The sequence below is a fragment of the Dendrobates tinctorius genome, unplaced genomic scaffold, assembly GCF_039654945.1.
Source record: "Dendrobates tinctorius isolate UK_male_01 unplaced genomic scaffold, ASM3965494v1 ptg000254l, whole genome shotgun sequence".
NCBI lineage: Eukaryota > Metazoa > Chordata > Amphibia > Anura > Dendrobatidae > Dendrobates > Dendrobates tinctorius.
The window spans coordinates 14,519,439-14,541,548 of NW_027361921.1; the positions used below are offsets into that span (position 1 = coordinate 14,519,439).

The 22,110-nt window shown below is 44.5% G+C and overlaps 1 protein-coding gene across 1 annotated transcript in view; it reads right to left on the minus strand.

Moving 5' to 3' along the window:
• Positions 1 to 3,027: 3,027 nt before the first annotated feature.
• The window catches only part of COL3A1 (collagen type III alpha 1 chain), a 200,447-nt gene continuing 181,364 nt past the window's right edge, over positions 3,028 to 22,110 (minus strand). Inside the window, exons 49-51 of the mRNA XM_073558192.1 lie at positions 15,015 to 15,202; positions 14,511 to 14,753; positions 3,028 to 4,110 (exon numbers count right to left, since the gene is read on the minus strand). Of these exons, the coding sequence (XP_073414293.1) occupies positions 3,964 to 4,110; positions 14,511 to 14,753; positions 15,015 to 15,202 (578 nt within the window). The 3' untranslated portion in view covers positions 3,028 to 3,963. The remainder of the gene's footprint in view (positions 4,111 to 14,510; positions 14,754 to 15,014; positions 15,203 to 22,110) is intronic.

Below are 22,110 nucleotides of genomic sequence, written 5' to 3' on the forward strand. Positions count from 1 at the left end.
GAAGATCGCGGGCGAGGAGGGCTGCATGTAGAGGAAGAGAAGCGAGAAGGTCTTCTCTCCCTGGCGGCTTCGCGGGAGCGCTCCTGAAAACGCAAATCGATTCGTGTTGCCAGAGAGATGAGGTCATCCAAAGACATAGGTGTGTCTGTCCCAGCCAATTCGTCTTTAATCCGAGCCGACAAACCGCGCCAAAAAGCCCCTACCAGGGCCTCATTGTTCCATCCAAGCTCGGATGACAATGTGCGGAACTGGATGGCATACTGTCCCACAGAGAGAGTACCCTGGCGGAGGTTGAATAAGGACTCGGTGGTAGAGACCTGGCGGCCGGGCTCATCGAAGACCTTACGAAAAGTCTCCAGGAAGGTCGCAAGCTGGGAGACTATAGGATCGTCACGTTCCCATAAGGGGTTTACCCAGGCTAGTGCCTCGCCCTCCAAATGGGATACCACAAAGGCTACTTTGGCCCAGTCGGTGGGATACTGCAGGGGCGATAATTCAAAATGCAGCTGGCATTGGTTAAGGAACCCCCGACACAGCTTGGGATCCCCGCTATAACACGGGGGTTTTGCCAACTGAGGGGACGGATGCGAAACTGCCGCCTGGACTGGGGCTGCCGCTGCGGTCTGGAGAGCTAGCAGGCGGTTATCCACCGAGGCCATATAATTCAATATGTGGGCCTGAGTGTCGCGCTGCTGGGTGAGCTCCTGCTGGAGGCCGGTGATCTGAGAGGCCATCCCCAGATCGGAGGGTTGTAAAGCGGATAGACGGGACTCCATGGATTTGAGGAATGACATGATCCTCACCTGGTTTTCTCGAAGGAACAGAAGTTCCTTTTGGGTCGGGGTCGGGGTACCAGCGGGATCCATGGCCTGATGATTCTATGAGACTTTGGTAGTACTCCGAAAGTGGACCCGCTGGACCATGGCAATGAACCTCCCACGGGCGAGCTGACCAGGTGGACCACCCCCTATACAGGGAGTGTTTGGGGCAGGCCCGCGGGTAACTATCACTATGGCAGCTGGTACCCAGGGAGAGGGCCGCGGGGACCCAACAGAACACAAGAGGGGTCGGCAAGTAATCTCTCTAGGAGAGAAACACGGCAGGCGGGTAGATCAGGAACACGGGTGGGCCGGCAGGCAGAAGACATGGACTGGAGATGGCTGGAGGACCAGGACGGGGCGGAACAGGCTGGGAACTCCGGAACCTAAGACAGAGAACAGTGGAGAGGCACTATTAGCTGAGGACAGGTTGAGGGCAGAGGTGCGCACAGAGTCAAGGGGGCCAGGATCACAAGCAGGGCTCAAGCGATCATCAGGCACCGTCAGGAGGGAGAGGCGACCTGATATAGGGCATCTGAACAGGGACTTCCGGGTCGCGACCCTAGCAGGCGCAGGCTGAGGAGGGCGCGTGTGCTCAGGGGAAATGAAGGGAGCGCGCACTGCTGAGTTCAGTGTGGGCGCACGCCCGTCGAGGAGCAGGAAGCCGGGCTGGGGCGCGCGCCTGTCTGGAACAGAGGATACGGGCAGGAGCGGGTGCCAGGTAAGAGAAACGGGCGAGCCGCGGTGAGGACCGGGGCAGGCGCGACCGCGGCGTGGAAGCCGCCAGGGAGCGGGATGGCAACGGCAGGGGAGCCAGGAGCAGCGGGGACCGTGGCGGGACCTGCGGCCGTGGCGTGACACCATGTATCTAATCCTGTCCTGTGTGATACTGACTGCTGAGCCGTGTATCTAATCCTATCCTGTGTGATACTGACTGCAGAGCCGTGTATCTAATCCTATTCTGTGTGATACTGTCTGCTGAGCCGTGTATCTAATACTATTCTATGTGATACTGTGTGCTGAGCTGTGTATCAAATCCTATCCTGTGTGATACTGACTGCTGAGCTGTGTATCTTATCCTATCCTGTGTGATTCTGACTGCTGAGCCGTGTATCTAATCCTATCCTGTGTGATACTAACTGCAGAGCCGTGTATCTAATCCTATTCTGTGTGATACTGTCTGCTGAGCCGTGTATCTAATACTATTCTATGTGATACTGTGTGCTGAGCTGTGTATCAAATCCTATCCTGTGTGATACTGACTGCTGAGCTGTGTATCTTATCCTATCCTGTGTGATTCTGACTGCTGAGCTGTGTATCTAATCCTATCCTGGGTGATACTGACTGCTGAGCAGTGTATCTAATCCTATCCTGTGTGATACCGTCTGCTGAGCCGTGTATCTAACCCTATCCTGTGTGATACTGACTGCTGAGCCATGTACCTAATCCTATCCTGTGTGTTACTGACTGCACAGCCATGTATCTAATCCTATCCTGTGTGATACTGACTGCTGAGCCGTGAATCTAATCCTATCCTGCGTGATACTGACTGCTGAGCTGTGTCTCTAATTCTATTCTGTGTGATACTGTCTGCTGAGCCATGTATCTAATACTATTCTGTGTGATACTGTGTGCTGAGCTGTGTATCTAATCCTATCCTGTGTGATACTGTCTGCTGAGCCGTGTATCTATTCCTATCCTGTGTGATACTGACTGCTGAGCTGTGTATCTAATCCTATCCTGTGTGATTCTGACTGCTGAGCCGTGTATCTAATCCTATCCTGTGTGATACTGGGCTCACCCTGCAGTCTGTGTCAGAGGGTGGTCTGTGTTGGCACGGTAATAAATTGTGTTATTTCCAGCTTTACAGACGATAACACCATAGAAATGATAAAAATAGTAGGCCAAATTGTTTGGTGAATTGGAACGAGTGAGGTTAAAATTTCGCCTCACAGCATAGCCTATGACGCTCTCGGGGTCCAGATGTGTGACTTTGCAAAATTTTGTGGCTGTAGCTGTAGACGGTGCAGATGCCAATCCCGGACATACACACATACTGTACATACATACAAACACACACACACACACACACACACACACATTCAGCTTTATATATATATATATATATATGGTATTTTTTTTTTTTACAACATTGGCATGAGATGCTGCCATCTAGCATATAATAATAAAACAACAGCTCCAAAAAGCATGAGTTTGTACATCATTTTATTATGTGTAGCTTTACACACCAACCATACTGAGAAGTTTACAAAGATGGTTAAAGCCTGCCAACTGTAGTGTAGTATTGCAGCAGCATACTAACATTGCTGACTAACATTGACTAATGCCACATGCCATTGACAGATGTCATTAAAGAAGTTATCAGCAAATCATTTTAAACAGAAGACAGACATTTTTCTTGTGTTGTAAAACTTTTTCCTTCCCCTGGGTTCAGCTATTGTGTTCAGTCTAAACTTCTCACAAAGTTTCTGAATGGAAAGATATTAGGATTTAGCACCATAATGTCCGATTTCAAACTTCTCTTATATTTTAGTGGTCTTGGCCAGCAATGACAGGAACATATAGACAGCACCTAGCAAAACTGAATTTGTATATGAGTTCAGGACAATAGATCTTATACCAAATAGTATTTGTGCTTGACAAAATGTTTCAGAAGCCAAATAAAAATTACTGTGTTGACTCTCAGCCCGGTCTAGCCTGCTGTGATGCGTTATCAAACTCTCCCCAGATTCTGCCCATGATGAGGTAGATGAAACATGGAAGTTCTTTCTGTATGCTACGAGCTTCATCTTGGTTAGAAAGTTGGGTGGAGTTTGATGAATGTACTAATCAGTGCTTGTTTTGCCACAAATTTTAAAAAAATACACAGTGTTCATTAATTTTTCATTTTGATATTTTATAGCACCATTCAGAGGTCATCAAAATAGGAATTTTTGTAGAAAAAAATAGAGCAAAGCCTTTAGTTTGTGTTATTGCAAAATATTTAGCGCCTCTCAATCAAAACATCCCTGTTTTCCACAATGTGTGGAAAATAAATTACTATTTTGGTGAAGCAGTTATAACAGGGACAAAAAACAGAGTGCTTATTGTTTGCTGTGGTTTAAATTTAAGAAATACCCTAAATCTACAAGAAGCAAACTGGTCCCACTTCAACACCAAATTCTTGATCTGGTCCTCCAATATCCAATGGTGCAATATCTACAATAGGCAATCTCATAGTCTTGCGTGTTCTGTACTCGAAAACTGTTTTACCCCAGTCTCCTGTGTGTTTCTATAAAGCAAAAGGAAATAGAGTACACGGTTAGGTAGGGTTGATATAGGAATAATAACAAAATATACAAAAATATAGTAACTATTAAGTTACCAAAGTTGCTGCCTACATTTCGCAATACTAACTGCATTCATTATTAAGTAGATCTCTTAGACTTGACAAAGTTGATGTACTTACATTGAAAGTAAATGGTATAATGGCTGTATAATTATTTTTTAAACATCTCCTCCCTGATATTTAAATGCGCTTTTTTGGAATCCAGCTTTACTGTACTTCTAGCTGAATTGAGAAAATTTTTATCTTTAAAATAGGTGGGCCTATACTGGAGAGCTCTACCTTGTAATGCATGTAATTTGTATTGTGAAGATAAGACATACCCACTTTGATCAATACAACGAAACACAACTTATCTAGAAATCACAATCTGATTACAGAGAAATGAAAGTGATCAAAGAATGCCTGCAATACTAAAACTAAATATAAAACTATATAAAAGCCTTTATTATTTCATAGACAAATAGACAATTTAAAAAAAAAAACTAATAGAATCAAAACTCCATAGAACACGAGACCCATGCAAAAATATAATTAATCACTGCTAGGGAGATGCAAATTATAATCCTTTCGAAAAGTATCAAATATGCAACAACAATTCCAAAAAGGTTGCTATGCTAAGCAAAATGAAATGAAAACAAGAATGTGATGATTTGAAAATCTCTAATAGACATATTTTATTCACAACTAGTGTTGAACGATACCTTCCGATATCGGGAAATATCGGATCGGATCGGACCGATAACCCAAAAATATCGGATATCGCCGATTCCGATACCGGAAACCAATGCAAGTCAATGGGACAGAAATATCGGAATGAAAATAAACCCTTACTTTCCTTGTAAGTTAATTCTACATGAAGGAAAACAACTAAGAATAATGTAGAATGTATTGGGGGAGGTGGAGGAGACATTAAAGGCATAGAGGTTTAGCCCAATCAAATGGAATAGCAGGAATTATTTTTTTCTAAGACGTTTGGAGTTACAAAGATATTGACTATGTTAAGCTTTTTTATATTTTGTCAGATATTTATGTTTCACTACTTCCATGCTCTTCACCTTCTTTTTTACTTCTTCCACACTTTCTCCTTCATCATCCTCTTCAGGGTCATCTTCTTGGTCTTCTTCGGGGTGGTCTTCAGGGTCGTCGTCTCCAGGGTCGTCGTTTTCGGGGTCGTCGTCTTCTTCGGGGTGGTCTTCAGGGTCGTCGTCTTTAGGGTCGACGTCAGGGAGATCCAGAGTGATTACCAAAAACCATTTCAAAAAGCTTGAACTTGGAAATGTAGCAGAAGGTACAAGAAGGCTGAGGAACTGCTGAGAACCAGCTGACGGTACTGGAACCTGGATGGGTAGCCGAAGGTACAAGAGCTAATGGAACTACCGAGGACCAGCTGATGGTACTGGAACCCGGTTACTAAGCAGGAGGTACCTGTGCCAGAAAGCACTACCAAGGACCAGCAGACGTTGGTGGAACTCGGATACCGAGAAGGAGGCACCTAAGCCAAAGGCTCTGCCTGGAACCAGCTGACGTTACTGGAACCCAGGGGGACATATTCAAGATTGACTTCCAAAGAACCAGCTAATGGTACTGGAACTCAGATAGGCAGCAGAAGGTACACATGAAAAAAAAAGTTGCAAGGCCGCGAGCCGGCCGGAGTTACCGAAATCCACAGTCCTACAGGGCGAGCTTGTCCTATTGGCACTACGGAACCAGCCTTCATTGCCAGATCCCGCAGCCCACATAGGAAGCACCTAAACTGCAGGCACCATAGAGTCGGCTAACCGACCGCAACACGACAGGACAACGTATTGGAGGCAAAGTGACGTTGACACTACCCGGAAACAGCTGGCGTGCTGGAACCAGGCTGGGCAGGAGGGAGTACCCATGCCAAAGACACTTTAGAGCAGCAACTGGCAGTGTTGGAGCCCAGGGATTACAGTAGAAACAGAGTGTAGCCAGAGGCCTAATTGGAGCAAGTTTAATATCTGTAGTAGTGTGAATGTGGTCAGAGCAGGAGAAATTGCAGAACACACAGCAGGGGAACAGATGACGTTACTGAACCTCAATAACACTGGAGCATGTGTTGACTGTGCAGACGGCACTTCTGAGCAGCAACTGGCGGTGATGGAGCCCAGGGTAAATAATAGAAATAGAGTGGAGGCAGAGGCCTAATTGGAGCAAGTTTAATATCTGTAGTAGCGTGAATGAGGACAGAGCAGGAGAAATTGCCGGACACACAGCAGGGGATCAGCTGACGTTACTGAACCCCAATAACACTGGAGCATGTGTTGACTGTACAGACGGCACATATGAGCAGCAACTGGCGGTGTTGGAGCCCAGGGATTACCGTTCAGGTGGTAGAAACATGAACACAACAGGAGACCTGGATACTGTTGCCAACCAATTATTTAATCTGGAAGAGGGACTGGCAAATTCCTGCGAGATCTAGGCCTTGTTCGTTTTCAGAAAAGTTAGCAGGTCAACGTTATCGGAGGATAGTCGCATGCGACTGTCTGTTAGTACACCACCTGTGGCACTAAAGACGCGTTCCGATAATACACTAGCAGCAGGACAAGCCAGCACCTCCAATGCATACTTGCTAAGCTCTGGCCATGTATCCAGCTTAGAGACCCAAAACTTGAAGGGGGAAGAGCCGTGTGAGAGAACACTGAGAGGGCAAGACATGTAGTCTGTCACCATCTGATGGAAACATTGCCTCCTGCTGACTGGAGCCGTCTGTGATGGTGTAGACATTTGTGGCGGGGACACAAAACTTTGCCACATTTGGGCCATACTGGTCTTGCCTTGTGCTGAGGCACTGCTTCTGCTCCCTCTTTGTGCAGAGCTTCCTCCACGGCCTCGAAGCACTGAGCTGCTTTGTAAAGCACTAGCAGCACTGCTCTCGGGTGGAATGGAGAACATGATGGAATGCACCAGTGTGTCTTGGTACTCCCGCATTTTACGCTCCCGGTTCAACGGTTATGAGGCTTTGTAAGTTGTCCCGGTAGCGAGGATCTAGGAGGGTGTACACCCAATAATCAGCCATGTTGAGAATGTGGGCGATGCGGCGGTCGTTTCTCAGGCACTGCAGCCAACTGGCCAAGAAACGCTGTCCCCTGCTTGAGGCGTCATCTCTGCCTGCTCTGCATCACCCCACCCTCGCTCTACATACTGACTACTAGAGCATTGTGTACCTCCCTCCTCTGGACAGATGTCTTCCTCCTCCAATGACTCCTCCTTATTCTCCTCACAAAGTGTCCCCTGCCTAGGCCTTTGTGAGGAACCACATTGCTCAGACTGTCCAGAAGCAGATGGCATTGGTGACTCCTCATCCTCCACCTCTTCCACAACCTCCTCCCTTAGGGCTTGCAGTGTTTTTTCAAGCAGGCAGATAAGGGGTGATAGTCATGCTGACTAGTGCATCATCTGCACTCACCATCCGTGTGGAATCATCGAAGGCACGCAAAACGTGGCAGATGTCCTTCATAGAGGCCCACTCAGTGGTGGTGAAGTGTGAACGGCGCGCAGTGCGACTGTTTGCGCCTGATGCAGCTGGTACTCCATTACTGCTGCCTGCTGCTCACACAACCTATCCAACATATGTAACATTGAATTCCTCCTGTTGGGTAGGTCACATATGATGCGATGTTCCGGAAGGCAGAATCGGCGCTGCAGAGCAGCAATGCGCGATCTTGCCATGCTGGAACGCCGCAAGTGAGCGCACTCTATGCGGACCTTGTGCAGCAGTGCATCAAGATCTGGATAGTCCCTCAAAAAACTATGCACGACTAAGTTGAGCACATGTGCCAGACATGGGATGTGAGTGAGGTTGCCTAGGCCCAGAGCTGCCACCAGATTTCGGCCATTGTCACACACTACCATGCCTGGCTGGAGACTCACTGGCACAAACCACACGTCGCTCTCCTGCTTGATGGCATTCCAGAGCTCCTGCGCTGTGTGGCTTCGATTTCCCAAAGAAATTAATTTCAATACGGCCTGTTGACGTTTGGCTACGGCAGTGCTCATATCGGTCGTAACAGGTAAGCGTTCACGGGTCCATGTGGAGGTAGACTGTGACGGTTCCTGCAGCGCTGATTCAGAGGAACTGGAGTATGAGGAGGAGTCAATGTGTACAGACTGGATTCCTGCAATCCTTGGAGTTGGCAGAACACGTACAGCGCCACTCTCAAGATCTGTACCCAACTCCACAACATTTACCCAATGGGCAGTGAGGGAAAGATATCGTCCCTGTCCATGGTTAGTGGTCCACGCATCAGTGGTCAGGTGGACCTTGCTACTGACGGCGTTTAGTAGCGCATGTTTAATTTTTCCCTCCACATGCTTTTGCAGGGCAGGGACGGCTTGCCTGCTGAAATAAAAGCGGCTGGGCACGTTGTATTGTGGGACTGCCAATGCCATGAAGTTATGGAAGGTGTCAGTCTCCACCAGCCTGAATGAGAGCATTCAAGGGACAGTAGTTTTGCAATGCCAGCATTCAGAGCCTGTGCTCGGGGGTGGTTTGCCGAGTATGAGCGCCTTTTCTCCCATGCCTGTGCTACTGATGGCTGTAGACTGGCCTGGGAGTGTGAGGATGACAGGGAACGTGGTGCTGTGGGTGGGATGACACTGTGTCTCTGTACAACAGTGCCAGAGGTTCTTCCATGGCGATCCTGTGAGGAAGCCGAACCAGCTGTGTGTGAGCTGGAGGAAGAGGCTACAACACAAGCTGAAGAGGTGGTAGGTGACGCTGTAGGCTGGCCTAGGTCTTCAGTGTGTCTTTGTAACTCCACCACGTGCTTGGTCCGCACATGTTTCCACATATTTGTGGTATTGAGATTTCTGACACTTTTCCCTCTTTTCACTTTCTGATTACACAGCTTGCATTTGACAAAGCAAATGTAATCTGCAACTGTGTCAAAAAAGGACCAGGCACTGCAAGTCTTGGGAGCGCCCGTTTTGGGTTTTGGAAGAGACATGCTCCTAATGGGTGCCAAAGTGGAGGCTACAGGCAACTGAGTCTGCCCCCTCCCTCTCCCTCCTTTTTTGGCCGTTCAGGGAATCTCTTCCTCAGAGCTGCTCCCACCACCTTCCTGTACCTCACACCATCATGGGTCAAGGACCTCATCATCTACACTACCCTCTTCAAACGACTGCTTCTCCTGGGTACTCTCGACAGCACAGTACGCATCAGAAAGTGGCACCTGAGTCTCATCATCAGATGCATACTGAGGTGTGCTGACCATAGGCACTGGCCCACCTGCCTCTTCAGATTCAGAGAGACAAAGCTGTTGCGCATCACTGCATACTATCTCTTCTTCAAATTCTCGAATGCTACTTGGCTGGCCCCCTCTTTCCAAGCCATCAGATTCAGAGAACAGAAGTAGAGATGGCTCCTGTCCAGGGCTCTCTGACTGCCTGGGCAATTTGGCAGGTGGTGAAGAGACAGATGGGTGCTCTTCAGTGCTCTGGACCTGAGAGGATCTGGAACTAATTGAAGTCAATGCGTTAGCTGCCATCCATCCGACAACGGCTTCAATTTGTTTTTCCCGCAGCAGTGGGGTACGGCGACCTCCTACAAAGCTGCTCATAAAGGACTGTTCCCTGGGAAAACTAGGGGATGCTGAGTCACTGGTGCCCGCAGCAGGCACAGAATCCCCACGTCCTCTCCCTGCAGAAACTCCACGCCCACGACCACGTGCCTTGCTCCCTGCCTTCTTCATCTTGGTAGACTGATATAGATAGGCAGAAAAGTACTAAGGGCTTAGTGTGCTTATTCCTGAACAGCTGCTAACAGGTATAAGAAACACTAATTTTATAAAGTGTGGACTAGACTTTAATATGAGCTAATGTGGCCTACACAACTGTAAAGTGGAGTGTTTGGTGAACTTTATTAATTTATCACAAACTTTTTGTAGCTATTACAATATTGGACGGTAACCTACAATGCGATAGATGAGGCTCCAAAAAATAGGCTAATACTAATCTGGCTGGGGCTGCAGGGCACAAGCCAGCAGAAAGGCTCCTCTATCTACTCCAATATAGTGTTTGCAAATATTCTAGCTGGATACGTATGGAACCACGCTAATAAGAGAAATCTGGAAAAATGAGCAGCACTAATGCAAAAAAGGACAATGTATGAGGCAGTGACGCACGCTGAGTGGACTACAACCGGAGGCTGGGTGGCTGCAGAACACACTACAGCGTGAGCTGCACTCACACACAGAGACCTCGCAGACAGCCGTGAACAGCGCTGCAAGGCAAAAGAAAGCTACAGCGGTGGATAAAGTAGCCTGGGTAAAGCACAATATAGCAAATCGCAAGGTCACACTGTCCCTCAGAACAGCAGCGTCCTATCCCTAACTGAATTCACAGCAGAGTGAACCCAAAAAGGTGGTGACGGCTATAATAGTGCATCATGACATCATTTCAGCAGCCAATCACAGCCATGCCAGTAGTTACATGCCTAACATGCTCTAACAAGTTGTGCCTACACTTCTTAGGATCCTCATTGGCTGAATAAAATCAAACTGGCTCATTGCATTATGGGAACTTCCAATTCCGGTATTCAATATACTAAAAGTATCGAAACTCAGTATCGAAATTCCGATACTGCGAATATCGGCCGATACCCGATATTGCAGTATCGGAATGCTCAACACTATTCACAACACAACACAGAACAGAAAATGAAAATGAGACATTTTTCTATTTCATTTGAAAAAAATTACCTCATTAAGAAATTGAGGACAGCAACACATCTCACTAAAGTAGGGACACAACCATGTCTACCATTGAGTAGCATTAACTTTTTACACAGTCTTTTGTTAATGTCTGTGAAGTGAGGAGACCATTACTGGATCTTTGGGTGAGAAATGTCCCATTTTTGTCTAATGCAGGATTTTAGCTGTTCAACAGTCCTGGGTTTTCATTGCCGCATTTTTTATTCTAGTATGCACCAAATGTTTTCTATTAGTGAAATGTCTGGCCTGCAGATTCATCACCTGAACTCTCCATCTGGGAAGCCATTTTGTCATGGATGCAGTATGTGGTTTAGCATTGTCTTGTTGAAATATGCAAGACGTCTTCTGAAATAGATGTTTTCTGCATGGGAATTCTGCTAAAACCTATGTTCAGCATTGATAGTGCCTTTCAAGATGTGTAAGCTTCCCATGTCATAGGCACTAATTCAAACTCATATCATCAGAGATGCAGGAACTGAGCACTGATAACAAGCTGGATGGTCCTCTACTCAGGACACTGTGCCCATGGTTTCCATAAAAAATTTCAAATTTTGATTCATCTGACCACAGAACAGCTTTCTATTTGATTCGGTCCATTTTAAACAAGCTTTGGCCCAAATATGACAGCAGCGTCTCTGAATTGTGTTGCTATATGGATTCTTCTTTGCATGACAGAGCTTTAACTTGCATTTATGGATTGCATGAAGAATTGTGTTCACATATAAAAATTTCTGGTAGTATTCATGAACCCATGACGGTTTTTAATGCAGTTCCACTTGAAGGCCCGTAGACCACAAGACCACAAGCATACAATAATAAGCATCGGCCTTGTCCCTTGTGCACATGGATTTCTCCAGAATCTCTGAAACTTTTGATGACATTACATACTGTAGAAGTGGGATATTTAGAGTTTTAGCAATTTTTCAATAAGGAACATTTTTCTGAAGCTGTTCCACAAATTTTAGATTGGTGAACCTCTGACCATATTTATTCTGAGAGACTTTGACTCTCTAACATGCTCTTTTGATACATAGTTATGTGAATTAGATGAAAATTAACCCTCGGGGTGTTTTTCATTATTACCACTTACTTTTCCAGCCTTTTGTTAAAATGTTTTGAAATGAAATATGTTAGTGCCATCAATTTCTAAATGAGATTTTTTTTTTTAATGAAATGTAAAAATTTCTAATTTTCAACTTCTGATCACTGCTCTATGTTCTGTTATGAATAAAATATGGCTACAAACAAATTATTTCCAAATCATTGCATTCTTGTTTTCTTTACATTTTACACAGTCAGCTCCTCATTTGAAGTTTTTATCAAGCATGCAAGGCTTCAAATGAGGAGCTGAAACATCGCATGAACCTGTGTGACTAAAGTCCAATTTTTTCACCTATGACTGGGTGCTTCTTCCACTCTATATTTTCTACATTTGGAGCTTTTGGCTGGTAACCTGTGGAAGTATTCCACCAACAACAATAGAACTGCGCTGCCAGTTCTCCTTGTTTTTCAGAATTAATATAGATTTTTAGTTTTCTATCTAGTTTTTATTGTTGTTTCCGTTTTTTGATCAGTTACATTTGGTAGTTTTTAGAAGAATTTGTTTTCTAGATTGGCCGCACATTGGTTTATTGATTTATAGACATACATATTATATCAATATTAGGTCTGGATTAGTGCTTCCCTTAAAGGAAGCCAGCCGGTCAGGTCCCTCCAATGTGACCTCCAATCTAGCAGCATTCAACTATCTATGATTAAACTCCCTCCCTAACCATCCCTGTATAATGTCATTTAGTTAAATGAGTGCTTTAGAAAAACATTTATGACCTTGATTCTTATGCTAATGATGGCTTTGACTAGTCGATGGGGCGTTAATTCCCAAGACTAGCTATCCCTCCCTCCATGTTATCACACCCCTGTGGGCGTGATAGCAAAATTTGCACTAGCCGGCCTCATTACCATTCATGCCAATCTAGTGCATGACCTCCGCTCATTTCGGCAGTGTCAATGCATCTCTGAAGCCAGGTGTACACGTCCCGACTTCAGAGAAGCACTGCGTATGTTCTGTCTCTGACATCAATTTATAATCTCTGATTATTTGTTTGATAATATTTGGTGTAATTTACATAGACTGTATTTATTTTCAGTGTTTTGGCTCCCTCTAGTGACCAGTGTCATATTCGCAGTCTTCTGATCGTTTTACTTTCACTTTCAATGCCTAATCTTTCCCTCCTTTAGCAGTGCATTCTGGTGGCTTTGCAAAGCATTATGGTAGCTTTTGCAAAGCATTATGGTAGTTTCCCTCCAGTTCCTCCATTTTCCTTCAGCCTGCATTCAGGAAGCATCTTGTCTTTCCTCTCACCTTGTGATTGCATTGCTGGTATGTACTCATGTTTTCTGTAGCTAATTCCTGTCTTATTTAGCCTAGTTTAATCAGTCCTGCGCCCTGGTCAGCTATTAGTGTGCAATGTTCATTCACAGTGTACTATGTATGATATGTATCCTACTATGCCCCTGTACTGATTGTATGTATATTGTATTGTTTTCAGTTTCACCGCGCCAATATATCAAGTTCAAAAAAAGCACAGACTCAACCTACAGCCTCCTTATTGGACCCCAGTATAGCGGTTTAGCTGACTGTATAACTGCAATAAAGTCTGCCTTATTCAGTGAGGACAGAACAGCGTATGTACAGAAGTTCTGAAGATTGCTTTCAGTCAAGCACACTGCCTACCTCTGAAGCTGGGAAGTGTAGACCGGGTTTCAAAAACGCATTGATGCTGCCGAAATGAGAGGCTTGCATGCGCTACAGTTGCATGAGCTGGCAAATGCAAATTTTTTTTGCGCCCACAGGGGCGTGATAACATGGAAAGAGGGACTACTAGTTTGGTAAAACTAAAGCCCCATCTACTAGTCAAAGCTGTCATTAGCATCGAAAATACTTTTTTAAGTATTTTTTTAGTAATTTTAAGTATTTATTTAACTGAATTATGTTATACAGGGATAGTTAGGGAGGGAGATTAATCACAAACAGCTGAATTCTGCTGGGTTGGAGGGCATATGGGGGACCTGACAGGTTCCCTTTAAGACTGAAGTGGGGTTCCCAAAATTATCATCATCAACAGCAAGCGGTGTCGTGTTTCCAGCCTCATAGATTCTGAGGATTTGCTACAATACATAGCTGCACGATGTGTTACTATTTCTTAAGGTGGAGAAAAATTGGTTTATATTTCTATATATGGTCAATTTCAACTAAACTGATAAGTCTGTGGATTTACAATAAACAATTGTTTTTTAGACAGTAGTCGACGGTTTAAAATTTTCATCTGATAATCTGTAATTAATGAAAAAAAAAATGTTCCTGAAATATTCCCAGAATAAGACTGAGAATAACTGTTCCAGATAAGTATGTATTAATTATAATTCAGAAGGAAATGAGAAGATAAATATTTTCAAAGTAAAACCAACTTGTTTTATGCCAAGCTAACCTATTGTTAGCAAAGATAAAAAAAACATGGTAGTAATAAAGGCAAGAAGATGAGACACAAAGAGCAGGAGGAACTGAGTAAATACAAAGAGAAAATTTAGAGATGATAAAATACTTACAGTGCAACCATCTTCCAAAACTGTGTATGTGAATTTGCTGTTTCCTTCTGCCTTTAGTTCACTTTCAGTCGAGCTCATCAATTTCACAGCTTTCTTAACGTTTCCGTTCTGTCCATCCATGTATGCGACACTGTTCTTGCAGTGGTAAGTAATATTTTGAGAGCCTCGGCTGGACAGAATTCTTAGGAATGCCATTTGCACATCAGAAACATCTTCTGGGAGCTCTGGATCACCATAGCTGAACTGCAAAGTGCACAAAGGAAATATTATAATTACACTAGGAGAAATTAAAAAACAATTATAAACATTTATTAGTCAGATTTTAATAGAGTGTATACAAGAGTGATGGGCAACATTATCTTATGTCTTCCCTAGATCAAAAAAGCCCAATGAGATGAAATGTTACTTATCTGTATCAAATATTACAATATTAAACTACATACATTTTAAGATGCTTATTATTATTGGTGTATGGCAAAAATAACATCTTTCTCTTAGTCCTACCTGGAAACCTCCACTCATAGACTCGCCAAACCAGACATGTTTCTTAACCCCTTCTGGGCGGCTGTACCAGTTCTTTTGTGGGATCATTCTAGGATTGGCATTAATGCATGTTTCACCAGATTCCATATTGCAGAACACTTTAATGGCATCCATTTTACAACCTTGGTTGGGGTCAATCCAGTATTCACCTGTGAATGAAAAAAGCCATGTCTATATACAATTCAAAACACAAGCCGCAGAGACACCATCACATGTTTCTCAACGCAAGCAACGACTAGCCAGGTCCTTCCCCAGGAAGGAACAACCATGGGAAGGGCAGTCTCCAATGAAGGAAACCACCTATGCCAAAACATGGTATCCATCCACAGACAGCTGTTTCGGGGTATTGCCCCTCATCAGTGTGGAGTAGGAAACTGGCCAGTAGGAGCAATGCCTAGTAGAAGACTGTGGAAAATGAGGATGAATGAACTCATGGAGATCAACTTCCAACACTGCGGAGACACCATCACATGTTTCTCAACACAGTGATTCTAGCGCAATGCCCCCATCCCTTATGGGAAATATAAGAATTTTTCTATTAAAATGAGACCCCATAATAACCAATGTGGTCCTGTGAACGCTGCTCGTGTTCTTCATGCATTTTATCTTATCCTGCATGAATTTATCTGTTCTGATCTTACTATGGAATGGAAAAATGACAGCAAACAGCTCAATAAGTGATACATCAATGGAATCTGGGTCCCTGCCCCTATAACATGCTGCTCTAAGTTTACATAGCAGAAACCTCATGTCAGATTCCCCTTAAAATGCAAAGAAAATTATATTTACTGTATATACTCAATTATAAGCCAACCCCAGTATAAGCCGAGACATCTACTTTTGCCACAAAAAACTGGGTAAACTTACTTGACTCGAGTATAAGCTGGGTATGCATTGTCCCCTCATCCCTTTTGTGGTAAGTGTGGCTCCCCCATCTCTGTCATTGTATGCATGGCTCCCCCGTCACTGCCATTGTATGCATGGATCCCCGTCCCTGTCATTGTATGCATGGCTCCCCCGTCCCTGTCCTTGTATGCATGGATCCCCGTCCCTGTTATTGTATGCATGCCTCCCCTGTCATTGTATGCATGGCTCCCCCGTCACTGTCCTACTGTGCATGGTTCCCTTGTCACTGTCATTGCATGCAAGGCTCCCCCCTCCCTGTCCTTGTATGCTTGGATCCCCGTCCCTGTTATTGTATGCATGGCTCCCCTGTCATTGTATGCATGGCTCCCCGTCACTGTCCTAGTGTGCATGGTTCCCTTCTCACTGTCATTGTATGCATGGCTCCCCTGTCCCTGTCCTTGTAAGAACTTAACTTTTAAGAAGTTAAATAAAGCTTTTGGATTTTACTCCTCTGAGCTGGGCATTCTCCTTTTCTTGGATTGTCCTGTCCTTGTATGCATGGCTCACCCGTCCCTGTCCTTGCATGCACGGCTACCCTGTCCCTGTCATTGTATGCATGGCTTCCCAGTTATGTCCTTTTATGCATGGTTAATTATCCCATATCCTGGTATATATGGCTTTTTATCCCCTATCCTTGTATACATGATTCCTGTTAAAAAAAAGCATCCTATTTACCTACCTGAGCAACTTCGCTAGCACTGAATCTCGTTCCGGCTGCCGGCGCCATCAGCTTTTCCTGCCGAGCAATCATGTGGCTCCACTCATTTAGGTAATGAATATGCACTCCACGCCATGGGAGTGGAGAGGCATACATATTCATTACCTTAATGAGCGGGGCCACATAATTGCATGGCAGGAAGAGCTGATGGCGCTGGCGGCCGGAACGAGATGCAGTGCAGGGTGCACAGGTAGGTGAATATGATGTCTGCTGGAAGCTGGTGGCTGTGGCTGTTGTGGCACCCCTGAGGGTTCAGTCGCCACAGAGGTACTGCACCTCCTCCTGAGGTGTAGTACCCCACTCCTCAGGTAAGATGGGGACACCTGACCAGACTCCAGCACCTGCACCCAGCACGGAAACCTTAAAACAGCAGGGCACCCTATGTGACCCCTGCTTGGTTCCTGAAGGGTGCTGGGAGGTGGGTGGAGTTTAGTTTGCACTAGAGAGGGGGAAAACTGACAGGAAGTTAGAAGCAGTTCCCCAGAGAGGGAAGGAGTTAAAGGACGTATATGCAGCAGCCTCCTGTGAGCTGGAGCTGCTGGCAAGAAAAGGAAGAGAAAGATCAGTTCTTCAGAAGGAAAGATAGAAAAGTACAGAACATGTGGAGGAGAGCTGAGGACTAGGACTAGAGCAGAGCCCTTCCCTAAGTTTAATGTGCCAAAGGCTGGGCGCCGGTATCCAAGGCTGTGTGAATACTAATGGTTCTACAGCAGAAACCGGAGGAATAGAAGTTTTGACCACTTTATTCCCACCTAAGACTCGATGACACAGTAGCAACATGTGTGAGCCGGGACATGATTGTGAGGAGTCCCTGAAGTAGGCTACAGCTGCCTGTCATGCGAGTGGAGTTCTAAGTAACAGCAAGAAAGAGGAACTTGAGTGTAATTCATAACTGCAAGTACTTCAGATTAGCACTAGTAAGGAGACATTCAGAAAAGGCACATTTTGAAGGGAGTGCTGGAAGGGTGTGTTCCATCGGCCTGGGTGTTGGCTGAGCCCCTGACCTGGAGGACACAGCACTGAAGCAGGCCCCTGTGTATACCAGAAACATGAGTAAAGCTTTGGAACTATATTCAGCTGTGTCTCTGCCTTCTTCCTGCATTAACGTCCTCAGCACTGCTACATCTCTGTGCCTAAACACTACACTATCTACCTCAACATCTACTATCACTGCCCTGGGACTACAGCGCTGCCTGTGGAGAGCTATTACACCTCTGCTGCATCACACCATCTGTCCCAGAGGATCTGCACTGCAGCGCTGGTCCCCTTCTGACCAGATACCACAGGTGGTGTCACGAACTTGTCTACACATAAACTTTATTCCACCTATTTTACATGGACACCCAGGGCCACAGACTGGGTCATTGCCACCATGACACATCCCCTTTAAGACACTGGCCCGGTCCTGAGTAAGAACCCCACTTGCCCTGGGGGTGATCCACTGTCACTGTACACTATTACAGTAGTGGCACAGGCTTTAGCTACAGCCGCCGACTCTTGCCTCTGTAACCCGCAGCTCCGCCGCTCCCTCTCCCCCACCGGCCCTCTGGGACAGATGAGGGGGGCGTTTTCAGCACAAAAAAAGTGTTGAAAAACTCAGCTTAGACACGAGTATAGTTGGTGTGTATATATATATATATATATATATCTCCATCTATATCGCTATCTCTCTCTATATATATACAGTGCTTTGCAAAAGTATTCGGCTCCCTGGAACGTTTCAACCTTTTCCCACATATTATGCTTCAAACATAAAGATACCAAAATTTAAATTTTTGGTGAAGAATCAACAAATGGAACACAATTGTGAAGATGAAAGAAATTTATTGGTTATTTTAAATTTTTGTTGAAATTCAAAAACTGAAAAGTGGGGCATGCAATATTATTCGGCCCCTTTAACTTAATACTTTGTTGCCCACCTTTTGCTGCGATTACAGCTGCAAGTCGCTTGGGGTATGTCTCTATCAGTTTTGTACATCGAGAGACTGAAATTCTTGCCCATTCTTCCTTGGCAAAGAGCTCAAGCTCAGTGAGGTTTGATGGAGATCGTTTGTGAACAGCAGTTTTCAGCTCTTTCCACAGATTCTCGAATGGATTCAGGTCTGGACTTTGACTTGGCCATTCTAACACCTGGATATCTTTATTTGTGAACCATTCCATTGTAGATTTAGCTTTGTGTTTGGGATCATTGTCTTGTTGGAAGACAAATCTCCATCCCAGTCTCAGGAGTTTTGCAGACTCCAACAGGTTTTCTTCAAGAATGGTCCTGTATTTGGCTCCATCTATCTTCCCATCAATTTTAACCATCTTCCCTGTCCCTGCTGAAGAAGAGCAGGCATAAACCATGATGCTGCCACCACAATGTTTGACAGTGGGGATGGTGTGTTCAGGGTGATGAGCTGTGTTGCCTTTACGCCAAACATATCGTTTGGCATTGTTGCTAAAAAGTTCGATTTTGGTTTCATCTGACCAGAGCACCTTCTTCTACATGTTTGGTGTGTCTCCCAGGTGGCTTGTTGCAAACTTTAAACAACACTTTTTATGGATATCTTTGAGAAATGGCTTTCTTCTTGCCAGTCTTCCATAAAGGCTAGATTTGTGCAGTGTATAACTGATTGTTTGTTACGGTACTGCAGCACAGGACTAAGGTAGGAGGGGGGAAAACTGACCCTGCACTGCGACTAGGCTGATACCCTACGATGGAGTGGGCGGCCCATTTCTTGTGAATAGACTCACCGACAATCCTAGGTTAATCTCAAGCGAAGAACTATAGATAGGGGGGAAGGGGATCCCTGCAAGATCCAAGGACAGGGTACTAAAATAGGTCACCTCCTAATAGAAAGCAAAGAGAAGGCTGCAGAAACAAACTGAAAACAGAAACTAAGACTAGCAGAACCAGAGGTCCCAGAACAACACTAATTAAAAACACAGAAGGCAAAGCAAGGCTCCAAGCCAGACTTCAAGCGGATTAACACTGTTGTCCAGCAAGGAATGGGAGACAGGTGCAGGTTAATAAAGGGTGATACAATCACCTGACCCAGGACAACCCAGCACCAGGGGAAAAAAACAGCAGCCAGAACACTGCAAGAAAATGGCGGACAGTCACAAACTGAACAGATTCTAACATTGTTGACCTATGGACAGACAGTCCCACCTCAGCCAGCTGTAGATCTCTGCAGTTCATCCAGAGTGATCATGGGCCTCTTGGCTGCATCTCTGATCAGTCTTCTCCTTGTTTGAGATGAAAGTTTATAGGGACGGCCGGGTCTTGGTAGATTTGCAGTGGTATGATACTCCTTCCATTTTAATATGATCACTTGCACAGTGTTCTTTGGGATGTTTAAAGTTTTAGAAATCATTTTGTAAACAAATCCATCTTTAAACTTCTCCACAACAGTATCACGGACCTGCCTGTTGTGTTCCTTGGTCTTCATGATGCTGTCTGTGCATCAAACAGAGCAGGTGCATTTATACGGAGACCTGATTACACACAGGTAGAATATATTTATCATTATTAGTCATTTAGGACAACATTGGATCATTCAGAGATCCACAATGAACTTCTGGAGTGAGTTTGCTGCACTGAAAGTAAAGGGGCCGAATAATATCGCACGCCCCACTTTTCAGTTTTTACATTTCCACAAAAGTTTAAAATAACCAATAAATTTTGTTCAACTTCACAATTGTGTTCCACTTGTTGTTGATTCTTCACCAAAAATTTACATTTGGTATCTTTATATTTGAAGCATGATATGTGGGAAAAGGTTGAAAAGTTCCAGGGAGCCCAATAATTTCGCAACGCACTGTAAATATGTACATATGTGTGTGTATATAAATATATACACACAAATATACAGTATATATATATATATATATATATATTTATATATACACATATATACACACACTTACGCAAATATACAGTCATGGCCTAAAGTGTTGACACCCCTTTAAATATTTCAGGTAATTAAGTATTTCGCCCAGAAAATTTTACAATTACACATGTTGTGCTATATACATATATACCAGGCAAACTGAACGTCATTTCACACAAAACCCCACAAATGGGTATGACAAAACTGTTGGCACCCTCAACTTAATATTTGGTTCCACACTCTTTGGAAAAAATTACTTCAATCAACCGTTTCCTAGAACCATCAACAAGCTTCTTACAAATCTCAACTAGAGTTTTGGACCACTCTTCTTTTGCACACTACTTCAGGTCTCTCATATTTGAAGGGTGCCTTCTCCCAACAGCAATTTTAAGATCTCTGCACAGGTGTTCAATAGGTTTTAGATCCAGACTCTGCAGTGCTTTGTTTCCATTTCTGGGTCCTTCTTAAAGTATGTTTGGGGTCATTGTCTTGCTTGTAGACCCATGACCCAGTTCAAAACCTTTCCGACAATGGGCACTACATGGCGACCCAAAATCCTTTGACACTCTTCTGATTTCATGATGTCTTACACACAGCCATAGACCCGGTGCCAGACACAGCCAAACAACCCTAAAACATCTTTGAACCTCCATCATATTTTACAGTAGATACTGTGTTCTTTTCTTTGTATGCCTCATTCTGTTTTCGGTAAAACATAGAATGAGTTGCTTTAGCAAAAAGCTCTGTCTTGGTCGCATCTGTCCACAAGATGCTTTCTTAGAAGGATTTTGGCTTACTCACATACATTTGGCAAACTGCAGTCTAGCTTTTTTATGTCTGTGTCAGCAGTGGGGTAATCCCGGGTCTCCTGCCATAGCGTTTCGTTCCATTTCATTCAAATGTTCATGGATAGTTTGCCCTGACACTGATGCACGCTGAGCCTACAGGGCAGATTGAATTTCTCTGGAACTTCATTGGCACTGCTTATCCTATCCTGGACTCCAAACTTTCATCAATTTTTCTCTGCCGTCCTTGTCCAGGGAGAATAGTTACAGTGCCATGAGTTGTAAACTTTTTGATTATGTGGCGTACCGTAGACAAAGGAACATCAAGATCTCTGGAGATTGACTTGTAATCTTTAGATTGTTGATATCTTTCAAATATGTTGGTTCTCGGATCCTAAGACAATTCTCTTCTCCTTTTTCTGTTCTTCATGCTTAGTGTGGCACACACACAAAGCAAAGATTGAGTCCACTTCACCCCTTTTCATCTGGTTTCAGGTGTGATTTTCATGTTGCTCACACCTGTTACTTGCCATAGGTGAGTTTCAACAAGCATCACATGCTTGAAGCACAGTTATATAAACATAATTTTGGACATAATTTCTAAATCCTAGTCTAAAGCAGTTACTGAGGTGATTACAACATTTGGACACATTGTGGTTATAGATGAGCGAACCCAAACTTAAAAGTCGGGGTTCATAGATTGATTTTCCAACTCAAAAGTTCGGGCCTTCATTGTTTTCAATGGTGCTTGGGTTCTGGTTCACATTTGGGTA